The sequence below is a fragment of the Castor canadensis genome, chromosome 5, assembly GCF_047511655.1.
Source record: "Castor canadensis chromosome 5, mCasCan1.hap1v2, whole genome shotgun sequence".
NCBI lineage: Eukaryota > Metazoa > Chordata > Mammalia > Rodentia > Castoridae > Castor > Castor canadensis.
In genome coordinates, this window is record NC_133390.1 from 81839774 (window position 1) to 81864287 (window position 24514).

The following is a 24514-nucleotide window of genomic DNA, read 5'->3' on the forward strand; positions in this document are numbered from 1 at the left end:
ACATTTTGCCTGGTCTGGCCTCAAACCATAATCCTCCCATTCTCCACCTTCTGAATAACTAGAATTACAGACACGGGCCATCACATCCAGTAACATGATTCTTTAATAAGCCATTTTACTTCTGGTGGTTCAACAGTCAGTAAAATGGCAACAGTATCTGTTCTGTCTACCTCAGAGAGCCATAGTAAAAAAAATTACCTTCTGCAAATTAAAAGATAATGAAGCAGAACTGATGGATAAACTATAAAAGACTATAGAAATATAAATGGATTCTACTAAAAGGATCATCTCGAATTGGTACCCTAAAGATTCAGTGCTTCAAAAATCAAACACTGAAAATGTTTTCAAATAGAATTTGAAAGACTGAAGAAAGTTAATTCTAGGCTACAAAACAACTCCAAATTTACAAACCTGCAAACTTTCCAAATCATTCTGTGTGTCTACTGTAATGATGGATTAAGATAAAAAGCATCAAATTTTAATCAGCCAAACTATTAAATGAATAAGAGAGGAGATTCTGATTCCTGGAGTGTAATAACTGCATAATTTTGAAATCATCTCAAGAAAACATCTTTGTAAAGTAGGAAAGCTCACATACTTTGCTATCTACCAAGAATAGAAAAAGAATTACACATGGTTGTGTTATCAAAGTTAAAGGTTTTGTGAGTTTGTTTTGTTTTACATTGTAGCATTTTATTGCTATTGTTTCAATTTTGAAGCAGAAAAGTAACCCAGATTACAATACTAAACAATGCTAAAAGTACTACTTAAATGACCAGAAGAAAAAGACATTATCTTGCTTGTCTTCCTCATCAGTATAGAATAGAAGTTGATAAGACAAAATCATAATCACACACACTCAAAAGTACATAACATTAAACAGAAAAGGACATTTGAAGATATGCAAGTATTAAAAGACAGCTGAGGAGACAGGAATCTTTACAAAATCAATGAAAAGTAGAACACTGGGATAAAATTACCTAAGGCATAAAGAGCTACTAACTGGGAAAAAAAACACCCCATTTTCAATCATTCAAAACCCTTTAGACAAAAGTTATTAGCATAATATCTTACAAAAGAAAATTATAGCATATAGTATCAAATAAATATAAGATGGTATAGAAAACATGTGGATATCTTTTTACTTCACAGTCAGAATTAAAAAACAAGAAAGCAAACCCCAGAGATCACAGCCATAATACCAAAGTGAGAAATGCAATTGATAACTTGAAGGTAGCAGTGATTAGAGAACTCTTGGACTAAAAAGCTCCAAGAATGGGGCTGGGGCCATGACTAAACTGGTAAAACACCTGACTAGCAAGCAGAAGGCCCAGAGCTCAAACCTAGTACTGCCAAAACAACAACAAAAAAGTTCATAGAATAAAGAAGCGAGTAAATGTAACTGAAATATGCAGGTTAAAGCTGCATGCTGGACATGCATAAAACTCTCAGTTCAGAAACTTAGTAGCCACAAAATTATAGAGATAACCTCCCCTTTCTGAGCTTCCATTTCTATACAGGAAAGACACATAGGGTTACATGAAGAGGCAGTCATATCGTAACAGAAAAAGCATAGTGCCTGGCATATACTACCTAGTCAGTAAGTGAAAGAGTAATAGCAGAAGCATATTAAAAGTAGTAGAAACTTGGCAGTCACAGAACAAACATGTGGAAACCTGGAGAAGTCATAACTTCTCATCTAGGCAACACCAGATATTTTGGGGAAAGGGATACAAAAAAGACTTCTATAGGCAACAAAAGTTTGTGGGGTAGCAGGTTGAGAAGGAACAAAGAGTTGTAAACTATCGAGTACAGAAACAAATCAGAGTTTACTCCAAAGTTTCTAGAGAATCGGATCGGGGTAAACCACACAACAGTACAAGCAGGGCATCTAAAAGTATGGGGAATCGTGCAATGGGCTAGCTAGCTGGAAGTCATAGCATTCAGTCAACAAGTCCAAATGAACAATAATATATGCCTGTCGTCTCCTTATCTCATACATACTGTGCATCAGTTTGTTTAATATGGAAGCTGCCCTCACACTAACCCTTGGGCATGTAAATTGACTCCCATACCTACTACAACTTCCTCATAGTTACTCTATAACTGACCACTTCTTTGCTCCCTTCCTGTCAGAAGGAAGTCCATTTGGGTTATCCCCAAAATTAGGAAACCAAAAACAATGTCCCTAATAAACAGAAAAGGGGAAATGTTGAGAAAGCTACTGTGTGGCTCTTCCTGTCCCTGTGAGAGGGATCCTCTTCCAGATTCCACTTCCCAGCTGCACAATCACTAAAGATTGATTAGCCAAAGAAAACCAGTTGCACTAAGTCCTGGATTAAATGCAAAAATGTAATCTCCTTCAAGAGCAATGAACTTTTAAGTACTGCCTTGTAGAGCACGGGGGGGGGGGGGGGGGGGGGGGGGGCTTCATTTACTGTTTTCCCAGACTGCCTCTCTGATGGCCCTGCTGATGCATTTTCTGAGGAAAGGATACCCAAAAGTCAACAGCCACAGCATCAGATGTGTTGATGTCTGGCCCCTCCTACTACCCTACCTGAGCATCCAGTCACCTCACACAAGCTCCACATCTAGAACAGGCTTCTGACATCAGTCCTAAAACACTAATAGGCTAGCAAAGTGTTTCCTGGGAGCAGGGAAGGACTGGGAAGAAAAGAGACTGAATGATATCACAGAGTATGAGTCAGTCTCTTGCAATATTGCTAAAATAAACATGGTTAAGAAGCAATGGAAAAAATCATGGAGAGAGTAAAATAAGTTTTTAAAAGGTGGGACAGGGACATAAAATTGAGAAAGGAGGACGGAATCACCTTTTGCCACCTCCTCTTTCTCAGCTCCCAGAAGTCTAACATTTTTCTGTGTGTTTGTTATAAGTTATCATTTCATGAGTTTGAAGGAGCTGCCAACATTGATTGGCATAAATATGGAGACTCTTTAACCAGAACGTATGGCACCACTAGTACTGCCTATGTGGGTTAACATGAGAGGAGTATGTATATGCACATACATGTCAATGCTCAGTTCATTGACACTCTCACATTCACACTTGATGAGAATTGAATATATTGCTATTGAAACCCTTAGAACTCAGACTTCACTCAGAATTGCATGTGAGCATCAACAAATGCAGATCTCACAGAACTCTCCAGGTAATTTTATCCTACAGCAACCATAGGGAGAAAAAGCAGCTAGAGAAATTTAATTACTTATAGGCAGCTAATATGGCTTACTTCCTATGGGTTCCTCATGGGAGTACTGCTTGGTAGCATTTTGGAACACTTATATTATGGCAATATATTTTATAGCAATAGAGTGACAGAAATACTCCCACAGGAGAATGGGCTAGGGATGGAGGATAAGGTAGTAGAAGGGCACTGAGCTATGAATGAAGATGCCATATTTCTAGTTTAGGCTCTTTTCCTAATTTTAACTGTATAAATAATTTTAACTGTATAACCATACTCATATAACCACTGTAAGGGTTGTTTTTCAAAGAGGGATTGATATAGATGATTACAGGGGCTTATAAAACTTTGATAGTCTATAAACTACGGTAAATAAACTGTGAATCCATGAGGTACCTTTTTCCAACACAATAGTGTAGTATAAATCACCTTATGAGTATAAATCACCTACATTACACTGAATTTTCCCACACTGGACACCCAATTCTGAAATGCCAACACTTACCCTCACTTCCAGGTTGTTTGTATGGATTGTATTTGGGTTTTGGAGCAACTACTGGTGCAAACTTCTTGGGTGGCTGTTGGGTAGACACTGAAATACTAGGGGTCCCAAAAGAATGGGTGGTCTCCATGCGTGCAGGCACATGGCCAAGGGGCTCATTGGTGCTTTTGGGTGGCAGCCAAGATGGATGAGACATTGTTGAAATCTGCAATTAAAAAGAAATAAACACTGCTTTTATAGAAGCATGAAAAAGAAGGTGTTATACCTTGCTTTATTGTTACTTCATCTTAATCCATAGTTAGTGCATCTTTATGAAGGTCTCTGGAAAGAAGAGTGAAGAAAGAAACAAAAAGGATTTAAAATACAAAAAGAGAAGGATAGAGAAAGAAAAATTATCATTAGGAGGAAAAAGAGGAGGAGAAGGAGAAGAAGTAGGGAGGAAAAAGAGAACGGACCTTTTTACTTGAATACCTCCCTTCCAAAGATCAGCTGTTTTACTGCCTGGTAGTCCTACAGAAAGTAGGTAAGAATAAGAAATCATTCCTAGCTTGAAGAAATTTCTATGTAGGACATTGCAGGGGGAAAGGTTCAATTTTATTAATAACTTATATAAAATAACTACCAAGTAAATGGTGATACCTAAATGAGATGATCCATTACCTAAATGAGTTTTTAAAAAATAAAAAAGTGTTGCTGGGATGCAGAAAAAACAAGATCTATTCTTCCTGGGAGCAGAACCAACACAACTTCACTGATGAGGTGTTGCTCAGACTTAGGTTTTACTTAAAATAGAGTTTAGGCCTGAACAATGTTGGTAAAGTTACACAGGCAGAAAAATGCATAGCACTTACATTTAGTCTGGTTGGAGGTACAATGAGAAAAAGTATCTGTTGAAAACTAAATTGTGTTATGGAACCTAATTGAGACAGTTTTGCATGCACATATAAGGAGTTTGACTTACCCTACAGGCATTAATGAAACACTAAATGTTTATGTTAGTAATAGGTACTTGACAGGACACTTTAAAATGTCACTTCTGCAGGAAAAACTCTAATCCGCATCAAGGAGCACTTGGAAGGGGGAGAAAGGGGACACTGGTTGCCACAATGTCTGGAACAAATACTAGCATTCAGTAGAGAAAGAAGAGAATATTCAACACCTCTAATGCAGAAGTCATCCCTGTACAACAAAGAAATGACCATCAAGAGCTACAATGAGCTGATACCATATGTGAAATTTATGAAAACTTACTTTAGCTTCATAAAGGACAACCAGCCCAGCCTGGACGCTGTTCTGATCAGATTATATATACTGTGTAAAGAAAGGAGAACAAAGTCTCCTCTGTCAAGATACGCCAATCACTCCTCTAGGCAGCCAGCCTGCTGAGGATGAGCCTTGCAGACTTACTGAGGAGGGCTCTCCATGCCTGATTGCAAGAGCTCTCCAGCCCAGGGAGGCCCGGAAGGTACCCTGTACCCACTCCTAGCCCTAAATCTACCCAGTAATTTTTTAATTGAACTGAATTAATTAAGAGGGCTACATGATTACCTCCAGATGTCTATAAAAACTGAAAACACAGGAAATTCTGGGACAAATGAAGGCCTCAGCACATGGCATAGCAATAGAGAGAGTGGAGGAGGAGGGTTTGGATGTGGTGTTGCCAGGAATTAACATTGGCCCATGCCATGTATGATCTTGAATCCCCTCCAGTTTCTCAGATAACTCCACTCCCTCAAAATTACAATTTAAAAGTTCCTGAACTCCTTAACCACAGAGCTTTTGTGACAACCAATGAGATTATATTAAAGTGCTTTATATCATGCATTGTACTATGCAAAGTGAGGAGAAAAGAATGCCTCTTCTCATAGAAGGTTATTGAGAATCATATCTGACTGTAAGTAAACAGTGGGAGGTGTAGTTCTCTCAATAGAAGAGGATAACATAAGTCAACCAGGAAGACTCCAAATTGGAACTCAGGACACATTGGTTCTTTCCCCTTGTTACAGGGCACTTCTTCCCACCCCCCAGTACCTTTTCAAATGAATGTATACATACATACTTGCAAAACTGTGAATTCCTTGAAAATATAGGTACCATATTTTCGGCATCCCTAAACCACCACTAAGGCACCACTATATGGGCAAATATCCCATATAGAAAAAAATCAAAAAATATCAGTTTTATTCATAGACCTTAAATCTAGTTGTACATTTGGAATCATTTGAGGGAAAAAAAAAACTTTAAGTGGCAAAGCCAAATCCATTTCTTAGGGTTAAGAAACACCAATTTGATTTTTATTTTTAATTGAGTCTCAGTCTTCTACTAAATGGGGATAAAAGTAACTCCTTTGCTTTCAACATGACTAATGGGGAATAAATGGGTTCAAAAAGATTTAAAAGTTTTAATGCACTATGCATATTTGTAGTATATTTAATTACACATTTTTAATGGATTAATACTACCCATGTAACTATTCTGTAAACCAAAAATTATTCCAAAGCAGAGGCTTTTAAAAATGGGTTAATACAAAGTGCTGTGGTCTCTAAAAGATGCACATTTCCAGGGTAGTTGTATGTTACTTACTGACTGTACGATGCTGGACTTTTAAGATATATCATAGACATAAAGGAAAATGTAACCACCAATAGACTACTGGATCTATAGTTTGATCAGTTACCCAAGCACCATGAATTACTCTGATGCTACCTTCCCTGAGAATGCACTTCTGGTACCACCTCCAGAGAGGGCTGTATTGAATTACTGATAAACTTTGCAGCATCTTCTCCTGCCACTCTACATATTAACAGTGACCCAGGGATACCATTCCCAGGATTTATAATGAGCTTCATGTTTCTGAATGCTTGCTCACATTGTGCCCATCATCAATAATGCTACTTCCCTTTTTTTTAACCTATCAAGCCCTCTAATTTTTATATTGCTCCTGCTCTCTGACTCTGTGAATGCTTCCCTAAGTCCTCTTATGGGAAGTAAAGCTAACTGCTTGTCTAGGCCATTCTAGTACTTTTTACTGTATTTACAATAGCCCACAAGGAAAAATGTATTCAGGTACTTATCTGCCCCAATAAGCTAGAAACTACTGAGTAGTCTCATTGTACCAGCTCAATTGCCTGTCAGAGAACCTTAGAAAAATATCTTATGCAGGATTGAGGGAATTAATAAATGAATCTTTACTTCAGTTACTTATTCTTGTCTAGAATCTCTACCTCCCCTCTTACCATCCACAGAAATATCTCTTTTACACCTCTCTTAATTTAGTGATATATGAATCATGCTTAAAGATTTCCAGCTATTGAGCCATCTTTGCAAATCTAAACTAAACCCTGCTAAGCCACAGTTGTAGTGTTTTGATATACTAATGAATTAACCATGGATTTTATTTAGTTTTTGTACATGTCATAAGTAAGACTATTCCATAGTGTTTTGATCTCTACTTATTTTACTTATCATTATTGGATTTCGGTATGGAAGTTCTGTATCCTATTTCAGTCTCTAGATTATCTTAGTAATCTAGAGGAATAACCTGATCTTTCTTTAGTGAAAAGTCATTAGATACAATAATGACACTTTTCTAATAACTTCTCAATAATGGTACCAGTTTTATACAGGTGATTCATCAGCATTTGTATGTTGTAGGAAATCCATCCATTTCCTCTAGATTTTATTCCTTTCAACCAAGCTACCACTCAGTTACAAATGATTTCTTATTACTACGTATCATGTAGATATTGAGAATTACTTAAAGACATGAGCCCTGTACTTGATCCTTCAGTTCATGTGTGTGCCCTTTGCTACAGCACCTGTCATCCTGTCACATACTCATCACATGTGACTCTGCCTAGCTGCATGTCTGTATCCAAAGGAAACCCTTGAATCTTTGAGAAGAGCTTATGATTTTATAATCCCAGGGCCTTGTATGTGATAGGAATGCAATAAAATATCTATTAAATTAATGAGTAAATGAATTCATATGCAAAAGAATCAAATTCTCTTCCTTTACGCAAGGTACAGAAAATCTATCTAGGGAAGACACACTTATCTGTGTGTAATGAAACAGAATACATACAAAATATGTATGGGAAAATGCTGGGGTGCATCATGCTGGTTAGCACAGGCTTGGCAAGGGAAGCACTTAACCAGGACATTAAAAGCTGAGAGACTCTGAAAGGTAACTGAGCAACAAGGACAATGAATGACTAGAAATAAGAGCACAAGAACAAAGCAAGATATATCCACCTGTGCTGAGATGAATAACTTGGAAAGGAGAACAGTTGAAGAAAGGTCTGAAAGATAACATAAGTTTTACTTTGTAAAGGTCTTTATAGAGAGAGAGAAGAGGCTAGAACATTTATGTATGGACAGAAATCCAACAAGAATAAAGACTCCAGGTAAGAAAAATAAGTCCATGTGGGATGATCCAAGAAAGGTGATAAATGTAGTAGTGTAAACATGGAGTCTCTCTGCCCAAGGTCTAGTCTCAGCTATTTTAGAGGGACTTTTGACAAGGGAAGACATCAGTTTGCATACTGAATATATGTAAAATTCCAATCAGCAATAATATTCTACAGTATTCACCTTCTTTTCAAGTCTTAATACAGCTCCTTTTGAAACATGGGTTTGAGGAAATCTCCCAAATTTAGTGGAGGATGAACCAGCACATGTTAGTTGGGGCTTTTCAGTTTTTCACAGAGAGACACAATATAAACACAAAGATGAGCAGTGGTTAAGACCTGGTATTACCAGACCAAAACTGATCCTGCTCTTAGTACCTCTGTTTCAAGACAGGTTTTATTCTAGCCTTACAATCACCGTGAAATCAGAAGTGAGAGGGAGGACCCCCCAGAAAGGCTCTGAAAATATACAGGCATCATCAGATGAAAGGAAAACACAAGCTACAGCCCTCACCTAAGCAATATGTCTACTGGTGAAGGAGTCAAAGAATTACTGTGTCCCAAATGCTCCTGTTTCAGGAAGGGGGTCAAATATGAAGCAGTTAAGGAGAACACAAGAGGTTTCACTTACTAGTTTCTCCATCATTCCCCTGTTAGCGCCCCCTAATTATTGGGTGGGTACAGGAAAGCCACAAATTGGCGATACATAGTGAATGTTTACTGAGGACTTACTACACGTGCAGTGACTTTCTAATGGCCACATAGTCACCACTGCCATATGAAGTACCATTGTTATTAGCCACATTTACAAAACCAAGTAAGTAAGGCTGTGGGTATGACTCAGTGGTAAAGCATTTGCCTAGCATTTTAACACCTAATGTTTGAGTATATTTCAATTTTTTCTTTCTCCCCTAAAATCAATATTTATACATAACCAAAATTTAAAAACAATCAGCCATAACATGGTATCATTAACATCTGGTGCTATGAGCTTAAAACAGTGATTTTACAGAACTGGACACTAAACACATATATATTGTTTTTTTAGTTTTATTTTTATTTATTTGTTTATGTATTTCTTTGTAGTGCTGAGAACTGAGCCCATGGTCTTGTCATGTTGGGTAAGCATTCTACCACTGAGCTATACCCCTAACTCCTTTAAGTGTATGTTCTGATTCAATGGCTGACTGGCTTAAGGCATTCACATTAATCTCTAAATGGCATTACATTAGTCCCTAGATCTTCCTTGGCAACTAACTCAAGGTCTGGCTCTCTGTCGGTGCCTGCCGAATAAATGAATGGTAGTGAGAGAAAAAAACAGAAATTAATACCACTATTTTAGTGGTAGCAGAACTAGGAGGCAGGGGTGCTGTGACTTAAATATCAGAAGTAGCTTACGGCAGACTTAAGTTTAGCATTCATGTCCCTCAGCAACAATTTCATCATTTAAACAAGAATTTATTATTTAAGTAACACTTTCCTAAAAATTTAAAGATTCTTCCTTAACTCTGTACACATAAAAGTCAGCACCTTCCTGGAATTTCACAACCCTTTCTAATCATCTATTTTAAAATGGTACAGTGTGCTACCGTCTCTGGCATTTAGCTAGTTATCTTCTTCTACATCCCTGTATTTAACTGCAGAATGCCTGATCTTCACAGTTCAGAACCAGCCTCCGGCCTCAGCTCAACCATGAACCAATAGTGCAAATTCTGCTCTTTGGGATCTAGTATCCTTCTCTGAAGATACGACCATTGGAGTAGATGAGTACTGATGCCAACTTGGTTCACAAGCATTTAGGGGTTTATGAAAGATCTTGACTGTGCAACTAGCTAACACCAAGCAAAAGTCAGGCATGCAAATTCCAAATCATCTATAAGTCTCCTACCAGCTCATCACTGAGGATGCACAACTCTTTTTTTTTTTTTCTTTTTTTGGTCACCATTTCCCTGACTCTTCAACCCTCCCCACTGTGGGAGGGAGTCTTGGATTGATCTCAGAGATTACCAAGGTATCAATCAAGATTTATTATGCACAAGTAAATAAGCACTTTAGGAAAACCTTTTCCAAACGGCGTAGGTAAGTCCCTACCAGGGTAATTATGAAGCAGATATGCTGTGGCATGTGATAGAAGCGTGGGAAGACAACACTGAAGAATAAAGCAGGCTGAAAATTACACACAATTGTTAGTTTAACAGCAAATGTAATCACCCTTCCTGTGAAGCATCAGGTCAGATAGAGCCGGAAGGGCAAAACAGGATCTGCCACAGGCTGAAAATGTCAATGTATTCGCTCAACTTCTCTTAACAGACAGCTTTGGCCCAACACTGGCTAAATGCCCCACTCTCTGCATGGACAGCTGGCATTGCTCAGAAGGGGTAACGAGAGAGCAACTCCACAGAAATGCCAAACCTTTATATAGGCTCTCTGAGAGACACTTGGAAATACTGAAAACAGCACTAGACTTAGATTCAGAGGACTTGGGCATAATTTCTCCTTCAGTAACTTGGCTCTATGCCTGATCTCTGTGAACTTTGGTGCCTTTCCCTATCTGTAAAGATTAGATACCCATTACCATTCTTCCAACTTTCCTGTCCCGTAACTACACAAGCTAAGTAGGTGAGTTTTCTTAGGAGCCTCACAAACTGGAGTGGGGACTAAAAGAATGTAGTGTAGGAGGCATGAGACTTGTCTTGCACAAAGTTAGTACCAACAGAAATTAATGCTCCCTGTTTCGGGCAACATTGCAGGTAACAAGAAAAACCCAACTACATTTGAAGGTCCCAAATGAACCAAGAAGCACCAAAGAAGAGACTAGTCAGGTTCAGACAAGTAAACATCATCTGGGATAAAGAAGTGAGACAGAACAGGCATGCTCCCACACTACACTTTCACTTCAGATTCACCATGTCACTTGAAAGGAAACAATCAACCTGACAGGCAAACAACAGCACTGGAAGACCAGGACTCTAAGGAGAAGGCTAAGGAAAGAGTGGAACAGATACTAACTAACTGGCCTTTTGTTTGCCACAATTTCTATCAGTCATAAGAAAAAAAAAAAAAAACAGAAGAAGTTGACCATAGCAGGAACAAGGTATTCAAGAGCCAAGAGTCCCAGGTAGGAGATATCTTAGGGGCTGATTCCTTTCTTCTAATTGGAATACTGTATTCAAAAAAATTTGGAGAAACTAAAGTGGCTTATCCAGTGTAATAGAGCAGTTAGAAGATATAAGAGGCAGGATTCAAACCCAGTTGATCTACCTCTAAAAAAGCATTTGCAGTGGGAATGTTTCATTAAGCAAGTTAATAACACTATTGATTGTTGTTGATCACAAGGAGTGGATAAAAGACACTGGAAATGGACATAGGAGTAAAGAATCTCTCCTCCAGGGGAGTCAGCCCCCATGCCATTGAAAATCAGCACAGAAGCCAATGTGACCCAATCCTTGTGCCCTCAGTCACATTTACTAGCTATGATTCCATTTGTTTAAGTGACCAAGAAAGCATTCACTGTCTGTGGAGGGTTTCCCCAGCTCGAACATAATAACCAATTAACAAGGTGATCTCCAAAATTGCCTCCCACAACATTTTATGTTCTATAAGGGTATGGCTCCTCTATGTGGTATCCTGTGCTTGCAAAAATATGGTCCTAAGGAGGTTTCTTTGAAGTTTTTGATTCTAACAACATCCGTACAAGGTCAAGAGAGAGGGGCAAACAACAGACTAAGCTCATCTGAGTTCAGTAAATCTATTTCATGAAAGCAGAAACCTACATTTATAAAGATGAGGTGCTGGGTGCCTAATTCATAAAACTGTTACCTCTCTAATAGAATGAAGCAGTGATGATGGGAAAAGCCAGCATTACAATCTCCAATGAAGTCTAGCAATCTCTGCAGTGGTTATCTGGAATCTTCTCTTTCTAAGCCTACTAGTAAGTAGGTAGGTCTGCAAGTTAATTGCTGCTCACTTGTCTGTATTCCCAAATGCTTGTTTAAACTTGTGTTAAAACATGTAAACACTGTGTTTTAGTTATCTGTTTACAAGTCTGCAATGCCCATTAAATAGGTCATGGAATTTTACTAGAACTTGAGGGATGTTTTAATTACATTTAATTTTTTAATAATCTTGTTTATATTTTTCTTTATTTCAAATTCACTTTGATAGCTCAATAAAAATAAGGAGGATAACAGACAAAAATATTTCTTACTAATAACTTGAAGAAGCAGAAATAATTTTTTTCTTCAATGAAAATGAGTCCGTTATTAATGAATCTCAGGCCATATTTTCATTTGACAATACTGTATGTGTCTCTGTGAAGCTATATTTATTCAGTCTGTATAACCCACAAAGAGTAACCAAAGCTACAAGACATTGGGGTTAACCACTAAAGCCTTTTCAATATTCTACTGATCACAAAACTCTCACCTGTCAACTGTGTTGTTTGTACCTTATGTCACAACCTTTGTAGGTAAACCAGTTTAGCATTTAGTTTAGACACTACAGTTTGAGTTAGCATTACTGAATTTATGTATTATTACTATTACATATTAAAGCTTGTAGTTTAGTTCATGTCTCTAATTACTTGCCACCTTAAATTTCTGTTTAAAAACTGAAATCAAAGCCAGGCATTATGGTGCATGCCTATAATCTCAGCACTCAGGAGACTGAGGCAAGATGATCATAAGTTCAAGGCCAACCTGAGCCACATGAGACTACAGCAAGACCCTTTCTCAAAAAGACCAAAAAACTTGTAATCTCCTATTATTACCAATGTGTGCTAACTCAAAAAAATTTAAAAAACAGAGAAGAAATCAAAATATAAATATATTTCTAAATTAAAATTTTAAATGACCAAGTAATAGAAAACATAGAGAGGGAAATATAAATGTGAACCTTCAAGGACCATGAGACAATTGAAAAGCAGAGACTCAACTTCATGCATTACATGTTTTGAAATAATAATTTTTGTTTAACACCAATCCAAGAGCCTGGAAAAATTACTTCTCAGTGTTTGAAATAGTATGAGAAACAGACAAGCTTCTCATTACAATGTGTCATAAATTTAAATTATGTAAGAAAGACTAGTTTTGCAATTTCATATTTAACAGCAAAACAATTGGAACCATTTTCAACTGGTGACCTTTTCCTTGAATCATGTTGGAAATTGTTCCACTTTTATTTCAAGATTTTGAAACAGACACAAAATCTGGTGAGACACTGACCAGTGCAGCTAAGGAAAAATGAACCAGGTTGTTTCAGATCACTTTCAGAATCACATCAATAGGTGCTATTCCCTTTTGAATGTCTCTCAGTTAAAATACTGGCATTGACACTTCTGCAATTTTATTAATTATTGACGACCATGCAAAAACAAAACCAAAAATAATAATAATAAAGTGAAACTCATGAAGAATGTACCCAATTGGTTAGTATTCTGGGGGAAATCACACACACACATACATACATACATACATACATACATACATACATACATTCCTTTTAGACATTTTTAAAGTGTTAGCTAATGACTCATTCACCAAGACAGAAATTCAATATCCGTGAGGCATAAAATGGTTAATGAAGATATTTTTTCTAATCTGGAGTTCAAGCTGAAACTTTAGCACCCTCATGAGTCCCCTTGTACATGTCAACAATAAGGAACTCATTATCTCATGAGGCAGCTCATTCCATGGCAGAAAATAGATGAGTGCTAGAAAGTTCTATGTAGCTGAAATCTGCATTCCCACAAGGACCACTATCTTATTTGACAAACCCCAGGACTGTCAAATAAATAAATAAATAAGAATAAAAATAACATAGACAAATTAATAAAACACTTCTTGAGAGCATTTCAATCTTTTTACATTGGAAAAATATACTTCAATTTGGGGGGAAGTATAAAAGGCATTACTAGACTCCATGGTATGCTATAAGTCAAGGTTGAAAATCCACTGCCCTAAAATAGTGTTATAATACTAATAGTGAGTGAATGAAGAGCAAAGATTGCATCTTCCTTAGTATTATTTTCTTAGTGCCTAATCCAGGGTCTATCCTATCACCAGTGCTCAGGAAGTGATTATTATATAAAAGAAAAAGTAAACTTTAAGATCTGGGAATACAAAGGTTAAGTTCTGAGTTTGAATCATTTAGTTCACATTTCAAACACTGTTCCCCAACACTTCCATGTTAGTAGGGTGATCATACATTCAGTTTATGCCAGCTGCTCTGGTACAGTTATTCACTCCGTCACTTTTTCAAAAGTGTCTCAGTTTAGATGATATCTTATATAGCTGCCTACCTAATGGCACCGTAAAACTGAAATTTTGTTCACTTAGTATAAGTGAATCCTGAACACAGTCAACTCCTCAACCAAGGGTTACAGGTGGCTAAATGCCTCTAATTCTTTCAATCTGTGACTATAGTCACTAAGAGGGCAGAAAAATTGTCAGGGGAAGCAGAGGTGACTTTGGAGGCTTCCCTGCTCTAGGGGCACATGACCCTCAGGAAGAAGAAAAGAATGGATGAGAAGAATCTACTGGAGTAGAGAGAAGCAAGATATGGCAGAAATTTAGCAGAATCTGTTATCCACTAATCTGCTCACTCAGCCTCTTTCTCCTGAAGCAAAGAATGCCAGCTTTACTAAGAAAATCACATAACACACTTTAATTATATCTTTACCACCTGCCCTCCCCTGGCCCCCATCCCTGTCAAGATTACCAGAGATTTCATATCTACTTGGTTGCAAGCTGAACAACAATGTGTTCACATGATTCTTAATGTGGAACAGTAAGAGAATGTGTCTATAAAATTCCAAATTTATCCACCAGGGTACAGGATAAAGGTAGAGGAAATTGCTAATAGTTATTTCACATTCCTAAATAAGGATTACACAAGAGTTAAGAAAGAAGTAAGAATTCAATACAGGTCATGTAAAATATTCACTATATTTTAATATTTACTATATTTAAAGTATAGGGAATAAATTATGTTGCTTTCCATTCCAAATTCAACATTTGTATTTAAGGCTGAGGAGAGGGGGGGTGGAGAGAAGGGACCACAGAATGGAAAACTGACAGCCTTTGATTAAGACAGAACTCCCCAAACATGGTAAGCACTGTAATATAACATTCCACATCTCTCTCTAGTACTTTCCAAGATGTTTGAAACCAAAAGGGTTTAGACTACTCTCTCAGCTCAGGGTCTTCCCTCCTTATGGCATTTTCTGATAAATAGGAAATCCCCATAGGTATTCCCTAAAGTAAAACTTGCATTCTGTTCTATTATATAATTAATTACATTGACAAACAGAGATCTAATAGAACATAACTGTCATTTCAGCCTCAATTGAGCACGTATTTTAGATGCAGCCATATGGAAGAATTTCCAAATGTAAAACACTACAGTGTTGGATATGGTAAAGGGCACTCAAATGTGCCACACCACAAAGGCTGCCTTGTAGGTAGGGCTTCATTGCATATATATACCAAAATATACACACTGCCTTGAGATCAGGAATGGAAGTCAGCAATGGAAGGTTAGGGTGGAGCCCATGTTCTTGATGATCTGGCTTGTTTCCTGTTGGAAATATGGTTGTGAGGAAAAGGGGATCTTCTTCATCCACATTCTCACATTCCATCTTCAGCATGGTGAGTGTCAAGAAGAAGCTGTGACAGAGAGGATGTCTGGATTCCATGTCTCAGGGCGCAGTCACCCTCTTCATGATCATGGCTTCCTGATTTCCAGTTCACAAATACAGTGCTATATTCTTGAACTCAACAGTTCAGTGGTGGTCTAGTAACTCTTTTTTTCCTCTTTTCTGACTACAGAAAATGAGCAACTTCATTTATTTATTGCATTATTTATTACTAGATATTCAGCCTACAGCCTGCTCAATATGGCCCTTCAGTGATTAGAAAGCTACTAATACCCTCTACTAAAGCCCTTCTACTCAAAATATCTAGGTGGTCTGCTTCCTACAGTAAACCCTGACTAAAACCCCTCAAGATCCCTACAATTGAGTTTTCTAATGGGCAACACTGTATTTTGTCAATAAGAGATGAGTCCAAGCAATTCATTGTACAAATAAATGCTGAATGCCTATGCAGACACTGCAGCCATCACTAAGGAGAAGAGCCAGGCAGACAGACCCATCTCAGAGCTCCCAAATAGTGGAAAGAAGCAGGCCCATTCAGAAATTATCCAGTGGCATGGAGGAAGACAATAGACTCTGAATACATCTAATCTCAACATATTGCTTTCAGCTCTATCACTAACTGCTCATGTCTTCTTCTTTCTTCCCCCTCCGCCTCCCCCTCCTTCTCCTCCTCCCCTTTTGTGTGTGTGTGTGTGTGGTACTAGGGCTTGAACTCAAAGCCTACTCCTTAAGCCACTCCATCAGCCCTGTTTTGTGATGGAATTTTTCAAGATAAGGTCTCATGGACAATTTGCCTGGACTGGCTTCAAACCACCATTCTGCTGATCTCTGCCTCCTGAGTAACTAGAATTACAAGCATGAGCCACCAGCGCCCAGTTGGTCATGTCTTCTAACCATGACAGGGCAAATGGATAAAAGTCCCTTTAGCTCTAACATTCCACATCTCTTAGTCTTTGTACCCAAGAGGGAATTTACTTGGATTCGAGTCCTAACAAAACTTCCTAAACTTTCAGTTCCCTAAAACTGAAGGTTAGAAGACAAAGGTCACATAACACATAGACCTACACAGTTTAAAAAGAAACAGGAATCAGTGACCCCAAAATGTTATGATTTGTGGCAACCTAAAGCAAGAAGGACTCAGAGAAAAACTCCAAAACCATAGCTAAAATGGTTATTAAAAAATACCAGACAGCAAACACAAGATCTCTATCTTCCTTACTAATGCCTACCTGATGTCTAAAGAGAAGAGAGGCATTTACACACATTGGCTTCTCTCAAAGTACTCACACCAACAGATGGAGGAAAAGAAATGTCAGGCAAATGCAATTGTGCTTGTATCTCTCAAGAAAAGTATTCATGTCTCAAAGAAGAAAATTCCTTAGACTCATAAAAGAGAAGCAGTTTTGTGACCAGGAAGAAAAATGGCAAGAGGGACTTGGTAATATATACAATCACAGCTCTGGCACCAGGTCGGACATGGAAACACACTGGGGCCTTCCAGACCTCACTAGACCTTACTTTTTTCATCTGTAAAATGGGAAACACAATCCCTGCCTTGATAACCACATAGGTATTTATGACAATCAGTGATATAAGAGAATTATGGATATAAGAGAATTTTGTAAATAGAAAGATAATATACATACAAAGCAAGATTATTAATAAAGAACTTCAAAGGAAAACTGTAATTAGTACTGCTTAAGCTTGGACAATGAAAGCAAATGTAAAAATAGCAGTAATTTTACAATTTTATAATCTGGAGAAAGAAGTGATGATCAGAATTGTGATAAACAATGATGCTCAAAAGAGAAGAGAAACCAGCTCAGCTCTGTCCTAATCATTTCAGTTCCTGTAGCAATGGCAAGATTGCAGGGAGGGGCAGGACAGACTTGGCCACTGTGGCACACCAAGGACATGGGGACACCATCCCAAGAAAACTACATTTCTACCTCAGCAATGAAATCTCACAACATGGATCTTCTAAGAACTTCTCTGTCACTCATGCAAGTGACTTTACCCCTTTCCTTGTTCTGTCTCTTGGCAAACAGAAATAACAAACTTAGGACTGAAACATAATAGTGATGGTTCTTATAGCCATGCTCTAGGTTTGCTTACATGGATAGACAGAAAGAGAAAGGCAGATGTCACCTACAGCCAGATTGTAGCACTCAAATGACATAGGCAGATCAAGATAACATCCAGGTGACCACTAGCTTAAAGATATTCAAGAGGAGTTGGAGGAAGACTAAGCAGTAGGTAAAATACAGGCAAAACTGCTGAGGATGACAGAGGCAAAGCATCCTCCATTCTCAGACTGTTGTCAACTAGCCTGGATAGGAGACAGGCAAGGACTGAGCTAAAAGTCAAGTCCCAGGTCCCTGGACACTAAGGCACAGGAAGAGTCATAATTAATGAAGCAAAATGGCAACTTTCTGATCTGCTTTGGGCTGAACTTACCCCAGAGGTTTGTTTCCAGGGCAATGGAACTCCAGGGCACTGGAACCTCAGGTGACAGAAGGTGAAATCAGAGAGAGAAACAAACCCTGACCTCAGCAACAAGCAAATATACCACACACACACACACACACACACACACACACACACACACACACACACACACTGATGGTAATAAGGGAAATATAAACTAAAACAGCTATAACATACTACATTTTAACAATTTGCCAAAAAATTAAAGGATTCATAAACCTCACTATAGGGAAGGATGTGTAGTGACATGATCATATGATCTCCATCTGTTTATGCATAATCTTTTTATGCTTTTATTCCCAGAGTCGAGGACCTAGGACAGAGACCACCTGGACCAGAAAGCCAAAAATATTTACTACTTGGTCCTTTACAGAATATGCCTAAGGACCGGTTTAAACTTACAAAGTTATTGTTTCCAGTTATGAGAAACAGAATGAATCTCTCCTTTAAAAAAAGTCTTTTGCTATCTTTTTAACTTTTAATTTACATCAACATTTATTTTGGTATATATTTATGATATCCTTTCATTAATGACTGTCAACTACCTCAATGCCATGAAAACAATCCCTCCTTTTCAAAATATTTTCTGGTCGTTCCTTGCCTTCATATTAAATTCTCTGTGTGGCTGCTCTGAATGGGTTATGTTACTTCAATGGTCTCCATCTCCTCTAGTGCCAAGACTCCACCACTTCAATTTGGGTTGCCTTATATAATATGCTTTAGCATCTGGCCAGGCTGGTCCCTGCTCATTACTTTTGTTGTTCAAATTGCTCTTAGCTATTTTGCTTCTTCATTATAAAGACAATTTTAGGATTTATTTTGTAGTTGTTAAAATTTAAGACCAATTATCTTGAGAGTTGTGTTGAGATTATATGAAATATAGGGGGAAATGACTACTTAACAACCTCTATATTTCCATTTGAGAATTAGATACATCTCTCAATTTAGCCAAAGGGTCCTTCATATGATTCAGAAAAGTTCTAGAATTTCTCTAAAAGCATGCACAATTCTCATTAAAGTGTTTACTTTTGTTCTGCTATGAATGGGATCCCGACTATTGCAAATTATTCATGTTCAAATGAGATATAAAAATATATAACTAGAAATGCAACAGAGGCACATTATATTTCACCATATAATAACCACAGAAATGATAATACAAAAAAAAACATATTTAATGCTGATATGACTGGGGATATACTGACTCATATATTTCTGTGAAAGTTTCAGAAACATCCCATAGAGAAAGCAAGTCATCAGTAGACATGAATAACTACAATAATGTTAACCTCTGACCCTGACTTCTCAACCACCAGACATTATGCTCAAGATTTCTGAGGAACTAAGCTATAAAATGTTGACCACAGCAAAATTTACCTAAACTAAGATATGTATAACCACTCAACGAAATATTAAACAAACATCAAAATTATAATCATTCAAGAAAATGCAGCAATATCAAAAATGCATAATGTAAAATGTTGAAATAAACAGTATTGGAGGTAATTTATGCTAATAGCTAAATACTAGAAAAGCATACACAAAAATAATACATTGTATCTGTATGTAGGTAGATTTATAGGTGACTTTTTTTTCATCTAAATGTTCTGAACTTGCTACAATATTGAAACTTTATTTATACAAGTCACAATAAAGTGCACTGATTCTTAGTGCAGATCAAAAGTTTGTAATTTCTTTGTTAATAAAAGTGGGAAAATGAACTAAGCAAGGACAAAGGTCTTTTACAACCCTCCAAACAAGTCACAGACAGAACTGGAACTACAACACAAGTCTCCAAACTTGAGACACAGCATTTGTTCTTTCCTACATAACACTGTGTATCTTCATTCTTTTAAAAGTAAACCAATTCTGTGGTGATTATAAAATTTGCATATATTAATAAGTAATTGAAAGTAGCAATGTTCAATTACTTCTCAAAGACACCAACTGCTTTAAAATCCCACAAAATATGTTGACATGCTACAGTTTGAATTTAACTTCCCTTTTAGTATAGTTATTCAACAGAGTATTGGGCTTTGAAGTATGTGGTTTTTATACAACATTGGTTTTGTTTTGTTTTGTTTTTCATAAACAGGTCATTTCCTCACAATTTCTGTGCTAAGTTAAATACGAACTTAAAATAAAGGTGAGCTTCAGCTTTGGCTGTTTACTTTACAAGCTAAAAAGTCTCAATTTGCAGTACTATCACCCTTGAGGAAAATTTTTATATGAAATTCAAAAGCTAATGAGAAATATTTCTTTAATTTCTCTCATTGCAATTTGACAAAAAATTTGGCAGAAGAGGTTTATAGACCTGTAGATACAACGGATAACTATAATTAGTGTCTAATACTCCCTGATATCTAAAAATAACATTGGATGTCCACATCTATTCTGATGTTCTGTGAATTTTTAGTAGCTATAATAAGAGCCCCGTGGAAGTCTGCAGATACAGGCAAGATAACTTGTGGTATGGAAATCAAAATGCATTCTTTACTCTTTGTGAAATTTACTAGAATCGAAACCTCATGTAAATTTACAAAACAAGCAACCCCCTTGCTGTGTGGCCATACTTAGTGCATCAGTTCTTGGCGTTCATGAACTGCCAGTGCTGCTATCATGGGAAGGGTGTAACCTAATTCTTTCTTACTACCACACCCTATCCCAAGCTTACGCAATCATCCAGCAAGTCCTGGATGGTGTTGGGGTTTGAACTCAGGGCTCTAAGTGTTTTGTCACTTGAGTGACACCCCCAGTCCTTTCGCTTTTAGGTTTTTTTTCAGATAGGGTCTCACTTTTTGCCCAGGGTTGGCCTTGGACTATGATCCTCCTACCTATACCTCTGGTATAGCTGGATTGCAGGTGTGCACCACCACAGCTGGCTTGATTTTGTTGAGACAGAGGCTCAAACGTTTTGCCCTGGCTGGCCTAGAACTGTGATCTTCCCAATCTCTGCCTTCCAAGAAGCTGGGATTACAGACATGAGCCACCACGCACAGCTTGAAATAGATGGTTTTTTTAATTCATAAGTAACTGGCATAAAATAAACAGAATGTTCAGTGAAGAAGCTGCAATTAATGCACTATAGAAAAGTGAAGAAAGTGTGGAAAAAAATCAATACTCACTTAGGGTGGCTGCATAGGAAAAAATCAGAGATCTTGTGGAGACATATTTAAAGGCAGCCATACATGGTCTACTATCTAAAATATGTGATCACATTGTTAAAGAAAACAGGAGTAGGTGTGTGACCAACTCAGTGATGGGCAAAGTCTTACCAAGTAAGATTGGCTCCTGGTGTGAGGGTATCCTTCAATCGCCCTGTATGCAGTGTGATCAAGGAGAGAACAGGTCTGTGAAGGGCCAGCTTCAAGCTCTCTGGCCCTTCAGCTGCACCCATGAAGGGCCCCTGGGATTTCTGAAATTTCATCTTCGGAATATCTTAGCAACATCAGATAGTTTGGGCCTTGGTAAATACCAAAGTCCATTTGCTAAGTGACACTCTCTCATTAACTACACATGCATGAGTGTGTGTGTCATACGCGCGCACACACACACACACACCACTACTACAACTAAGAAGGCAAACAGACTTTGAAAATATATTTGCAACAAATATATCAAGCAGATGATTGATAAATATTTTGTAATCCAAATGAAGAAAAAAGCCATAAACCCAAGAGACCTAATAGGAAAGGTTATGAACTTATACTTTATGAAGCAATATATAAACTTAATAAGAGGCATGTGGGAACAGAATCTTTCTAAAGGTCAGAGAAATGAGAATTAAAACAATGCACTAGCATTCTGAAGACACTAAATGCTATATAAGCAAAAATTAAACATACAATTACACACAGTTAATGCTTCCTGTGGGGAGGGATATGTAAAAAAATCATGTTCTGGTAAGTAAGAACACTTTGCTGGTGATCACATAAATGACTAAATGTTTTTTTGGAAATGTAATGCTGACAATTATTTTAAGACCTAAGTGTATAGAAGGTAACACATATGTACAGGAAATCAATGCATGTCCACTCCCTGTATAGCTATCCTTATCTCAACTAGCAAAACCCTTGGTCCTTCCTATTATTGCTTATACTTTCTCTTCAACAAAATTAGAGATAAGGGCAAAATAGTTTCTGCCTGGTAGCGAGGGGTAAGGGGGGTAAGGGAGGGAGCGGTGGGGCGGGGGGAGGTAGAGAGAAGAGGGGAGAAATGACCCAAACATTGTATGCACATACGAATAAAATAAAAATTGTTTTTAAAAAATGTAACAGACTCATACCATTGAAAAAAAAAAAAAAGACCTAAGTGTAAATGCAACTTGACCCAAACATCCACTCCTGAGAATGTCTTAAGTATAAAGCTAATGAAAACAAAATAATAAGAGTAATCTACAAAAAAGTTTAAAGTAAATTAGAATACATAGCATCGAAATTTTAAAACAAAGCTAAGTGGTACTAGGGATTTGGCTCAAAGTAGAGCGCCTGTATGCAAGTGCAAGCTCTGAGTTCGAATCCTAGTACCATCAAAAAATAAGTGAATAAATAATGACAAACCCTGAATTTGAACCTGAATACGACCAAAAAAATTCAATAAAGTTTAAAAAAAAGCTAAGTGGAAGGAGTGAAATACAATATTCTATAAGCATCATGATTGCAACAGTGTTTCAATGTGTCCATATTTGGTCAAGGACTCAAAAAGGGGAAGAAGGAAATGTGACTTGGGAAGTGGTGATCAATTCGGAAATGGACCTGGGCAACAGCCTTCTGCACTCTGTTTTGAAAATGTACATTATTGGTGTTTTAATAATATGCAATTAAAAGTATTGAGGTAACTGTAAAGACATAAACATATAATATACATCTCCATTAAATAAAATGTGACCATATTTGTGGCACCTCATGCTAAAAAGGCAAAATAGCAGAGAAAATTGAGAATGCTATAAACAACAACAACAAAAAAAAAACATTAAAATGAAGTATATGTGCCCTAGTACCTCATCTAACACAACAAAAAGAACTCACTACATTTTCCATAGCAAAATATTTTCTGTGTTTGAAGTCATTTTGATTATATCTAGGAACAAAGATGCCACAACAGTGTAAAAAGAGAGCAATTCAAACTAGAATAGGATAAATTGAATTCAAAAACAGAATTCTCATAGAATTTTAATATGCAACAAAAATCAGTAATTTCACCTAAAAACTAAAAAGAAAAATTCATTAATTAAGGCAAAAAGTAAAAGCTAAACACCACTCAGACTAAGTGAAAAGCATGGAATGGGCACTATTCGTAAAGCAGTGTCCATGCAGACTTGACCCCTATGGAACATCCTCTCTGGAGCCCTTGTGGTCCATGAGGCAGTTGGACCCTATGTCCCTGTAGGGTTTTATGTGTCAGTAGACACACTAACATCATGATGATTGGGGCAGAATGAGAGTACCAGGAGACATCCCCCTCAGATGGTGAGAGAGGGGACAGCATATGTAGGGAGAGACCCAAGAGAAGGATCTAGGAGAGCCAAGGCATAAGCTCACCCACTGACCTCTGAGAAAAATGTTTCAAAAATGCTATAACCAAAAATAAAAATAATAAAGAAAAAAGTCAATAAATAAGATCATAAATAGAATCATGTATGTGAACATCTAACACACATAGCATTGTTTTTAGTAGTGAAGAGGCTAAAAGAGAAAGTATATATAAATCCAAAGGATGTTAGAGTTTACCCACAGAGTAACCAAAGACTCCTTTTAAAGAGCTTTCACATCCATTATTCATAGTTAAAAAGTAAACATCAATTCTGTGAAACAGATGGGCAGACATTATTATTCCCATTGTACAGACTTGGAATTTGACACAGAAAAAAAAAATCACTCAATCAATCAACCAATCACACAAATTGCAAATGAGCCCTAGACTAAAAGCACAGGTCTTCTGAGTGCTAGACAAACATGATTTCCACTGTATTGTGTCCTCTCCCTTCTAGCCTTAGTAAATTCAAGTGACAAGGATAAGAAAATGACTGGAAAATTAAAAACAGCTCTCTGGGCAAATGGAACTTGAGATAGATGGCAAACTCTTGAGAGAACAGAAAAGTAGTGTTCTCTCTCTACTGCTACATTTTTATTATAACTTGACGGTTCCCAACTTGACCTTTCTTCTAAATTCTGGCCTTGAATATCTTAAGGCTTTGCAGTTCATTTACCAAGCACTCAAAACTGAAAAGGTCCAAAAACTCTCACTCCACACCTTA

General features: G+C 37.3%; 1 protein-coding gene across 18 annotated transcripts in view; it reads right to left on the bottom strand.

Annotated features, from left to right (window-relative positions):
* Window positions 1–24514, bottom strand: part of Lpp (LIM domain containing preferred translocation partner in lipoma) — a 642244-nt gene that overhangs the window by 428114 nt on the left and 189616 nt on the right. For all 18 annotated transcript variants that reach the window (XM_074073556.1, XM_074073563.1, XM_074073562.1 and 15 more), the window contains one exon: window positions 3712–3913. In XM_074073556.1, the coding sequence (XP_073929657.1) occupies window positions 3712–3904 (193 nt within the window). In that variant the 5' untranslated portion in view covers window positions 3905–3913. The remainder of the gene's footprint in view (window positions 1–3711; window positions 3914–24514) is intronic.